This window comes from Branchiostoma belcheri, unplaced genomic scaffold (genome assembly GCF_001625305.1).
Source record: "Branchiostoma belcheri isolate BF01 breed outbred unplaced genomic scaffold, Haploidv18h27 scaffold55, whole genome shotgun sequence".
NCBI classification, from domain to species: Eukaryota; Metazoa; Chordata; class Leptocardii; order Amphioxiformes; family Branchiostomatidae; genus Branchiostoma; species Branchiostoma belcheri.
In genome coordinates, this window is record NW_017804187.1 from 1,062,392 (window position 1) to 1,073,738 (window position 11,347).

At 45.3% G+C, this 11,347-nt stretch overlaps 2 protein-coding genes across 2 annotated transcripts; one reads left to right on the plus strand and one right to left on the minus strand.

Moving 5' to 3' along the window:
- Positions 1 to 7,838: 7,838 nt before the first annotated feature.
- On the plus strand, positions 7,839 to 9,225 carry LOC109481364 (zinc finger protein 525-like). Its single transcript, XM_019783916.1, has one exon. The coding sequence runs from the start codon at positions 7,990 to 7,992 to the stop codon at positions 9,043 to 9,045; it is 1,056 nt and encodes a 351-aa protein (XP_019639475.1). The 5' UTR covers positions 7,839 to 7,989; the 3' UTR covers positions 9,046 to 9,225.
- Positions 9,226 to 9,809: 584 nt separating this feature from the next.
- LOC109481302 lies at positions 9,810 to 11,345 on the minus strand (the record flags this gene model as incomplete). The annotated part of the gene is made up of 2 exons (XM_019783835.1): positions 9,810 to 10,349; positions 10,487 to 11,345. Coding segments are annotated over 2 exons (1,353 nt in total), but the record flags the coding sequence as incomplete, so codon positions are not given.
- Between the last annotated feature and the right edge of the window lie 2 nt (positions 11,346 to 11,347).

An 11,347-nucleotide genomic window follows, 5' to 3' on the forward strand; every position in this document is an offset into this window, starting at 1 on the left:
ATGAACATATAAGAGTGTAAATAAATGTCTAATTTCTATTCTTTTCGGCTTCATCTCGCTTGGTAGTGATTGTATGGATACATGTATATGCTGCTGTGAGATTACTTAGAGTAGGTTTATCAAAAGTTAAAGGGAATACAAATTTCTCTTTACTAGTCAAATATCTGAAGTGGGGAAATATACTTAATACATGGCTAAAAATGTAACACTTGTTTAACCTCGTGTCTCGAGTGCTGACCGTGAGCATTAGCATGTCTTTGATGGACAAATATATACTACTATCAACATGCCATGTTTAATATTAACTAAGGCGTGTGGCATGTACTTCGGTCATGGCCTTTCTTAATCACTAAAAGTCTCTGATCAATTTTATTTTAAAAGCCATTCTATCTTAAGCTTTTTAAGGCCCTACATATTAATTAATAACTACGTTAGTGGCTACAGGGTGGTGATGAATACAAATATATGTGCCGTTTTTTTGCTGTATTCCATACATATCTAAAGGACCCTAGCTTATTCATGGCGTTTCTGAACATCTTGGAAGGAGAGGCAATTAATATTGCAGCATGTAAGTTATACAGGCCACTCCTTAAGCTAGTAAGTTCAGACTAAACTCTGCATTAATTAGCTGAAGAACTGGTGTTTCGTGCCAGGGAATCGTTCTAACTCAACATGGCCTCCTGCAGTAGTAACGAAGTAAATCTGCCTAACTATGCAACCATGTACTATATGATCGTGGCCACTTTCGGGTATGGAAGTATTGGTTTGAGTGGCTTCACACTTTGTGGGTTTGTTCGTTTCGTGTCGTTTGACTGCAAGGCGACAAGAGGTCATTGACCTCTGGAAAGCGTATGAGTGCAATCGTTATAGCAGCCGCCATCTTTGTTCAGCTCTGAAGTGGGTCACGTGACCTGGGTGTCAGGAGGGGAAAAAACTGAAAATTAACCTCCCATAGTCCGTAGTTCTTCCTCTCCGTAACATAAATAAAACTCAGTCTGAATAGAAATTGGTTTGGCGGGATGAAGGCCTAAACAAACATGGAGTGTCTGCAAATAAAACTGGCGGGGCCACGGGGGAAGTCAACTGCGTCTGTTAGCGGGTTCCCAGAGGGAACGGCCGATCTCTTCCTAATGTACGAGTAATCCTGTAACGCTAATACTCTCTCCACCTTTGGAGACAGCGTCTAATCTCTCGTCTGTTCTGGGACGCAAATGATCAAAATGTGTAGAGGAAAAACGCCACACAGATGAAACATATTAGATACTTAGATTTATTCCCAGACAATAAAGTAGAGAGATCAGTAAATGATGTTTGAGGATTGCGTTAAACCCATGTAAGACCACACCAGATTAAATCTTAATTTCTTGTTTCCCAGATTTACCCACTTCTTTTCTTTTCACTTCTTTTCTTTTTGGTTTTCCAAAAAAAGAGTTCAAAATTGAGATTCTGAATTTATTTATTTATTTTATGGAAATTAAAACAATGCAATACATGCGGAACAGAGGCAGCTGTTGCTAGTGTTGTGTCCCGCACATAGAAACGAATACTGGACAGACAGTACTCATTTTCACTTGAGTCTAGTGGGGAAAGTCGTGTAAAGTGCCTTTCCCAAGGACACAAGATCGGTGGCATGTCAGGACTCGAACCCGGGACCTCTTGATTCCATGTCGCGCACGCTGCCGTTGCGCCACACGACCCCGCCACACGAGGTTCTGAATCAACTCCGAAATGTTCATACTTTGGCCCCAACAGTTGAAGAAATTGTTTCTTATTGTTGTTTCTTATCTTTCTTATTGTCCTAATGCACGGGTAATCCTGTAACGGTAATACTCTCCTCACCTGTGGAGACAGCGTGTGATCTCGTCTGTACTCGGACCCACTTCGGAGGAGCGGAGTTTGATCTGATGATTCAGAAATAAACTTTCTGGCAGTTTCACACTCCGGGGCTTACCGAAGGTAGTGAAAGTAAAATAAGGGATAAAAGATTGCAAGAAGAATCATTATGACAAGAAACTATTCTACTGCTTTTGTATCCTTTTGGACTTCCAAAACATTGCCTTCATGCATTTGCATATCAGCCAATAGTTGGTGCTTATGAACCGGCCTTTCTGACAAGTCTCCACAAAATATAGTTCTGGATGAAGCACGGTTCTGGATACATCAGTAGGCTAGATAGTCTAGTCACACCTAGCCTCGTGTACCAGGCTTCAGGAGGTGGCTGGAGAGTGTAGAAATTGGCCAAATAGGGATAACTGATGAGAAGTTAACATGCCAGGTGAGTTGATCCGCTAGATAGTACAGTTGGCCGCACTTCTAGCGGACCAACTCCCCGGCATGTTATCTCTCTATTTTGCCAATTTCTTCTCTTTCCAGCCGCCTCCCGAAGCCTGGTACAGGCTAATACAGGTACTAGGTTTGTATGAAACTGTTATTCGATTGTTAGACGTCATTCCGTTATAGGTTGTCGGTGAAGCGTTTTGATTCCTATGGTGTGATATGGGTACTCTCCCCTGGGATCTCCCAAGGCCAGTTTAAAGCCACACCCGTAGCTGACAGAATCCTGTCACTCGCTCTATACCGGACCCCGCCTTCTCCCCGGGTGGTTAACCATCTCTTTGCCCCTTCCTTTATCTCCCCAGTCTTCCCGTAACCTCGCACTTGTTCTCCGCGTCTCTGCGGACCAGGTGAAACACAAAACAGACGCCGTCCAAATCACGCGACTTCGCAAGAATAATAGGGGCCCTTCAGAAGGCTATATAAACCCTGTTTGTGCAACAGCCGAGGGGTATTATATATAATGGCTTACAGTGGTCTGTGTTGTGTCAGTGTGGACATGTAGGGTTCCAGACAGGCTGACGTCAAGTAGTTTGCTGAATCATGATGATGATAGTTCCTATTGTAACTAACAGTATCTAGTTCTATGCCTGGATGGGTTAGGGTTAGGATCAGGCACGGTTCTGGATAGTCTCTATTGTATCCAGAACTGTGCCTATCTGGTTCTATGCCTGAATGGGTTAGGGTTAGGATCATGTACGGTTCTGGATAGTCTCTATTGTATCCAGAACTGTGCCTATCTGGTTCTATGCCTGAATGGGTTAGGGTTAGGATCAGGCACGGTTCTGGATCATCGATTGCATCCAGAACCAAGCCTATCTGGTTAGGTTAGGGTTTGATAGAACCAGGCACGGTTCTGAATATACTAGTAGTCTCTATTGTATCAAGAACCGTGCCTATCTATAGTTCTATGCCTGAATGGGTTAGGTTAGGATATATATATAGGACACGGCTCTGTGTAGTCTCCGTGTAACAAGGACTAGGTCTAGGTGAATTAAAGTTGATAAAGAAACAAAAAAGAATATCAGGCATTATATTATGGCTCACAGTGGTCTGGGTTGTGTCAGTGTGGACATGTAGGGATACAGACAGGCTGACGTCAGATAGTTTGCTGAATCACGATGCTGAGTTTCTATTGTATACCTATCTAGTTTTGTGTGCCTGAAAGGGTTAGGGTTAGGATCAGGCATTGTTCTGGATAGTCCAGAACCGGATCCAGAACCGTGCCTATCTGGTTCTGTGCCTAAATGGGTTAGAGTTAGGATCAGGCACGGCTCTGGATAGTCTTGAACTACAGAATCATCAAGTCAGGCACGGTTCCGGATAGACCACGCGTATCCAAAAACCGTGGCAGATCCTAACCCCAAACCATTCAGCCATAGAACTAGATAGGCACGGTTCTGGATTCAATTAAAGAGACTATCCAGAACCGCGCCTGATCCAAACCCCAACCCATTCAACCATAAAACTAGATAGGCACGGTTCTGGATACAAGTATAGAGACTATCCAGAGCCGTGCCTGATCCTAATCATTTAGGCATAGAACTATACAGGCACTAGATACAATAGTGACTATCCAGAATCGTGCCTGATCCTAACTCAAACCCATTTAGGCATAGAACTATACAGGCACCGGATACAATAGTGACTATCCAGAACCGTGCCTGATCCTAACTCAAACACATTTAGGCATAGAACTATACAGGCACTTGATACAATAGTGACTATCCAGAACCGTGCCTGATCCTAACCCCAACCCATTTAGGCATAGAACTATACAGGCACTGGATACAATAGTGACTATCCAGAACCGTGCCTGATCCTAACCCCAACCCATTTAGGCATAGAACTATACAGGCACTGGATACAATAGAGACTATCCAGAACCGTGCCTGATCCTGACCCCAACCCACTTAGGCATAGAACTATACAGGCACTGGATACAGTAGTGACTATCCAGAACCGTGCCTGATCCTGACCCCAACCCATTTAGGCATAGAACTATACAGGCACTGGATACAATAGTGACTATCCAGAACCGTGCCTGATCCTAACCCTAACCCATTCAGGCATATAGAACAAGATAGTAACGGTTCTGGATACAATACCCTACATTACATGCTCCCCACATCAAAACTACGTGGGCAGAACTCCATCAAACCGTCCTTCATTCATACGGAACATCCCGTAATAACGTCGGGACTGGCGGGAAGACCGATCACCTGTCACGTCTGCTTACGCAGGCAGGACCAGCCCAATTCCCCGGTTCTCATCACATCAATCATTCAGCATCATTACCCCGTGCCGCGGGCGATGCCTCTGTACTATTTACCGTGAATTAACGACAATGCAAGCTGCTGAATTCAAAGTGTTTTTTGTTGTTAGCGCCTTATCTGCAAAAAAATTAGCAGTAGTACTTAGTAGTAGTAAGCCCTTATCTAAAGTCGAAAGCTTCTTCGGTCATCACCATGGAATAATGTTGCGTGAATCTTTCAATTCGTGATATTTTATTTTTAACTTGAGACATATTTGTAGGCAGTTTCACACAGTCTTAGATGCGCTGAGACTATCCAGAACCGTGCCTGATCCTAACCCTAACCTACTCAGGCATAGAACTAGATAGGCACAGTTTTGGATACAATACTGTAGAACTAGACACGTACGGTTCTGGGTACAATAGAACTAAATAGGCATAGTTCGGGATGCAATACTGTAAAAGTTGATCTGGAAACATCGGGTTTTACAACTTTTAGTCGCTCAGCTAGAGGTCGCTCAGTAGTCACACAGAAGTCACTCAGTAGTTGCTCAGTGGTCGCTGAGCGCTCGCCGTCAGGTGTACCGCCGGGGTCCTTAACGCCAATTTCAGGTCGCAGAGAGAACGCCGTGAGAGCGCCACAAAGTGAACCGGGGTCCTTACCGCCGTGAGGTGTAACGCCAGGGTCCTTAACGCCACTTAGACGGCGCGCGCTCTCACGGCGCTCTCTCTGCGACCTAAAATTGGCCAGAGCGCGTAGAGAGCGCCGAGGTCGCCATGAGAGCGCGATGCCAGCGCCATGAGCGCCGTGAGAGCGCAGTAAGAGCGCCACTAAGTGTAACGGGGTCCTTAACACAATTACAGGTCGCAGAGAGAGCGCAGAGAGAGTGCAGAGAGAACGCCGTGAGAGCGCCACTAAGTGTAACGGGGTCCTTAATGCCGCCAGGTGTGATGGATGGCGAGGATGAACCTGTCGTCTCGTTATTAGATCTGTTCTCAGGAGGATTTTCCCGACTTATCCTGGAGAGGACCGGGGGTGGGCCCGTCTGCCCTAATCCTGTCACAGGCGGATCAGCGAGGATTCCAAGAAAATCATGGATCAGGTTTATCTTTTATTCTTGTTTTCTTACCTTTGTCTAAGGGAAGAGCCTAAATATGATTATGATAAATCATAGATACACAGAACATCATCGGCCTTTATGGGTATTTCATGAATTAACAAAGGCTCAAACAAACAAACAAACAAACAAACAAACAAACAAATTAACAAAGTGGCCTTGTAAGAGAAAGACACTCGTATGGTCTACATCTATGGGTATATTGTAGTGAACATCTTGATTTTGGAGTACCTTGGAAGCTTGGGTAAGGAAATATCCAAATTATTTATCTCCTGATTTAATGTTGCAATGGAAATGTAAGTTTTCAGCAGTAGATTCTGAGTCATTTTGTTTCCAAACATGTTTGACATGAAAATAAAAAGGCAATATCCCGTTTTTAATTGGGGTATAACAAAATCAAAAAGGAGTCAAAACTAGACAAGAGAGACAGGAGGTTTTTTTAACTATTTTCTTTTTTTTTTCAACTTTTCGACGTGACAGAGACATAGACAAAGGAAGGGGAATAGAAAAAGGATGTGCCAAGCTACCCACGACAGGTTACTGTCCAAGTGCTCCCACCAACCCACTCCTGCCAACTTGACACATCAAAATAAAATAATGACATAAAAGACAGACATTCCACAACAAAAGACTAATACGAGTAGTAGGGAATGGGGGGTTACAACCGCAGGCGTAGTTTTGGTTTTCCAATTTTCTACAGGACAGAACACTAAAAACGCAGACGCAGCCTGTCACCCTCGGTCTTTGCCCAGCGTACAAATCCCGAAACTATGAACATTTCCCTAACTGTACGACCCACTTATAAGTATGCGCATCTTCCTAACTATGCAAGACTAGTGTAATGTGCATGGTCGAGAAATTCATATATATATCAATTATCATAATTAGCACTCGGGCATATATTTGAAATAAACTCTATATTTAGTTGACATTAGGTTCCGCACATTATAATTATTATGGTATTACGGCTGTGGTTTTTCTTGTTTCCTCGTTGACATACATGTACATATAGCCAGGTGGCAGTTTTGAATGCTCAAACAACCATGAAGTATGTGCTACCAACGTTAGACTCGCGTATTACGTGGGTAATCAGGTATGTTATTTCCCATAGGTCAAAGTTCAACATTTCGCTGTCCGCCATCTTGGTATTTGTGCGGACGTGTATTTCATTCCATTTCAGCCAATTTTTCCAGGTTATCATCCGTTTTACACCCTTTTCTGGTAAGTACCGTTTTTCTGTAGCTTTGTATGAACCATCCATTGTTATTTTTTTGCGGTGACTTGCACATGGGGTCAGTTTATGTTTAGTATTTGTGTGACCTTTCTTGTGGGAGGGGGGCAGGTAAAATATAAAATTTCCATGCAGGTAATATTATTCTGTGTAGACTAACAGTTGGCATTACGTGTTTGTTTTATACATTTATTACATATTACAAACTTTTCTGTAGGTTAAATCTCACCGGCCGTACTTATATTAGCCGTGTACCTGGATATGATGCCCCAGAGTAGCCTCCATAGCATGCCAAAAACTGGGGATTTGGGGGGGGGGGGAGGGTCTTTGGGAGCTTTTATTTGTTATTTTCTGATTGCATATAGACAACATAGCCGGCCTGGTTAAATTACCCCCGTTATTTTAGAACCGGGCTAATCAGAAAACAGCTGAAGACCACCAAATCCCCAGTTCTATAAGCCTGCTACGGAGGCTACCCCAGAGAGGGTTTTGTCCAGTACATGTACTTATAAAATAAGTTTGAGGAGAAAATGGCCTGATACTCAGATTTTGTGGAAGAAGCTAGGAGTGAAGAGATTCTTTCTGTTTATCTTCCTACCTCCATGCTAACCTGCATTGGCATTGGCCTTATGAAGAGTCCTTTCATTTATTCATCCATTCATTTATTTTTCTACCTTTGCAGCATCAGAACAAACATGGCCACTGAGAGTGGTGGGTCTCCTACCAAAGTTCCAGAAGAAAGCCGCCACCCAAGGTCGGCAGATGACATCCCAACAGCTGACACAGAAAGCTGTCCGGAGGAATCCCAAATGATTGACAGGGCCGAAAATGCTGGTGAGAGACAATCCGTGAGCAGTGAGGGTGGGTGTGCAACCAAGTCAGCCGTCTTCAAAACAGTGAGAAACCAAAGGAAGAAAAGGTTGCACAATCGTAGCCAGAGTGGAGAGGTTGCATCTCGCCGAGTGGACCAAGCAAGCCCAAGTGGTAAGTCACCGCACATATGCACTGAGTGCGGGTATCAGACCTTCGAAAGGTATCGCCTTGTAGAACACATGAACACGCACTCGGGAGTGAAGCCATATAAGTGTGACCACTGCGACTTTCGGACCGCTTGGAAAAGGAAGCTGGCTACACACAAGGCTAGGCACACTGGGGAAAACCCCTACGTGTGCGGGGAGTGTGGCTACAGGACGGCTGACAAGTTCAGGCTGTTCAGTCACATGAAGACTCATTCGGACGAGAAGCCGTACAAGTGCGACCTGTGTGACTTCTGCACGGCGTGGAAAGCAAACTTGCTCATACACCGCACGAAACACAACGGAAAGAAGCCCTACACGTGTGAGCGGTGTGAATACAGGACGGCCGACAAGTCCACCCTCACAAAACATATGAAAAGACACTTGCTGTACTCTTGCAGTCTGTGCGACTTCTCTGCAACCGGAAAAAGAAGTTTGGATCGGCACATGCACACACACAACCCAGAGGGAAGGAAGCTCTACCGGTGTGACCAGTGTGACTTTTCGACACCTTGGAGGCCGCGTTTGCGTGCGCACAAACTCAAACACACCGGCGAGAAACCCTACATTTGCAGCCAGTGCAGCTACAGCACAGCCGAACGGTCCAACCTCACCCAGCACCTGAAAACACACAAACGAGAAAAGCCATACAAATGTGACCACTGTGACTTTACCACGGCCTGGAAGCAAAGCTTGGAAGCACACGTCACCAAACACACCGGCCTTAAACCCTACATGTGTGGGGAGTGTGGACACAAAACAGCTAAGAAATCCCACCTCTTAGACCACATGAAAATTCACACCGGGGAAAAGCCTTACAAATGTACTCACTGTGACTACCGAGCATACAGGAAGGGAAACGTGACCAAACATATGATTAAACACACTGACGAGAAGCCCTATAGTTGTGGTGAGTGCGGGTTTAGGACAGCTATTAAGGCCAGTCTCACCAGACATGCTAAAACGCATACAGATGACAAGCCTTACAAGTGTGACCAGTGTGAATATGCGGCCATTAGGAAGCTTTGTCTGATGAGACACATTAAAAAACACTTTCCGACGGAAGAGAAGCTGTACAACTGTGTTCTGTGATTTTGCAATGCTTTATTTGCAGGAGAAAAAAAACATTAAAAAACACCTTCCGACGGAAGAGAAACTGTACAACTGTGTTCTGTGACTTTTGCAGTTCTTTATTTACACCAGAAGATAGAAAAATCCATGCAAAAATCTGAGCTTCAAAATGCTCTGTATCAAAACAACAATCATTGACTATAGTAGAAATGCTTAGGTAGGACACACCAATTTAGTTTGTTGGTTCTAGGATTATTTTTCTGAAAAATACAGTATGAAACTATGATAGATCCAAATGCTATGTTAGGAGCCATGCATGAAGAGTCAACATACATGTACCAGGTTGGATGTAATTTAAAAATCAAATTAATGAAACCGCTGCATTGGTAGTTGGAAAAACTCTTACAATAAGAAAGATGAGGACTTTCTTCAACTGTTGGGGCCATTGTGAAGTTGATTCAGAACCTGAAGTATATTTTTCCATGTAAAAAATGGACAAATACGAGAACCAATTGATTAAATTGCTGTGGCCTTACATAGAACTGGTTAAATAAAATCTCCAAATATCATTTACTGATCTAATCTTAAGGATCTCCTCTACTTTTTTACCTGTAATTAAATCTGAGTATCTAACATTTCATCAGTGTGGCTCTATCCTCTACACATTTGTTCATTAATTGTACGCTCAGAACAAAAAATAGTTTTAGAAAATTTAAATTTTCAGCCTGGAAATGTTGGAATCCTCCACTAAGGCAAAGGCCATCAGAAGGCCGTTCCTGGACACACTTAGAGCAGGGAATGATGATGGTGGGTTTTGTATCATCTCACTACCTACAACACAGAGCATGTACAATGCGGGCAGCGTGGGCAGCAGGCCCTGTCCCCGACAGTCTGGGTTTCTCCTGTTTCCCCCTGCTCCTCCCCGGCTGGCGACAGACGGGTTTCTTCTGTAACTGCCAGGTCCTCTAGTTCTATTTCTTCCTGTTGCAACAGCCGGGTCGGGCTCTTGGTCGCAGGCGCTCTTCCTGACTGAGCCAACAGGGGGCGCTTTTCTACCCGTTTGCTGGACTCGTCGCCATCCGTCATGTCAGTAGCTTTCTCCTCTGCCTTTACAGCTGAATGCTTCATGTCGTCTGTCTGCGGTTTCCTGGGTGTGTCCACTTGTTTACCGGCCGGGATGGGGGCTGTTGGGGTCACGGTTTGTGTCAGACTGGGCTGTTCCAGTTGACTGCAGGACTCGCCTTCCTCTAATGTCTCAATCAAGGACCTCTGGTCCGGTTTCTCCGCTGGCGTACTGGCGGGTATGGATGCTCGGGGGGTGTGAACTGGAAAAAAACACAAGATTTGTAAATATTTCTCAATATGAAACAATATGAGGAAAGAGAGGTGATAACAATTATCAACAAAGCACGCGCATCTTGATCATGCACACTGGGTCTGTAACATGATGATGGTCACTAACCAGTGATGCCACAGGCCTGTAGGAACTTCTGGTGAGACTCTTCCCAGTACTTGGAGGCCAGCAGTTTCTCCTTGAAGGCGCGTGCTTCCTCAAACTCTGACCTGGCGTTCTTGATGACATCCTCGATTCTTTCCGCCCACTTCTCTTCATCAGTGGTTGCATCGTTTCCCTTCATCTTGACGATGCAGTGGCGGAATGTGGGCTGCTCCAGACTGTCTGATAGCTCCTCTATCAGCTCTGCAAGGCCCGAGTGCTCCGAGATGAGGACGGGAACTCCTGCCGCGATGGCCTCCAGACCGACCAGTCCGAACGGTTCGGCCCGGGACGGCATCAGGACCAGGTGACAGTTCTCCATGTCTCGGCGGATCTCCTTCTGAGTGCCGTACGGGAGAAGGGTGGGTTTGACCCGTCCGGATCTCAGCTTCTCATCCAGGATTCTCTTGCTCTCCTTGAAGTCGTTCTCATCGATGCCGCGGACTCTCAGCCTCAGTGTGTACAGATGGTCAAGCCGCAGTGCCGCCTTGTCTACGCCTCCAGCCGCCAGGTCGTGCCCTTTCAGCCTCTCCACATTCAGCACCCTGCCGATGGACAGGATCACTCTCTCTGGCTTTCGGACGTCACCCTCTTCACCGAAGCTCACATTTGCATCACTGAACACCTTTGAAGGCTCAGGTAGGAAGATGTGGTGAGCTACTTTATGCTGACGGAGGAACCTGGCGTAGTGTCGCTGAATTCGTGGTCCTACCGAGAAGACGACATCAGCCTTTCCGAGGTCGTCCTGGATGCTGGCTTCCTTTCTACCCACACCCAGGGCCTTCTCGTCACTCTTGTAGTGCTCTGTCTCCTCTGGCGCCACGTGAC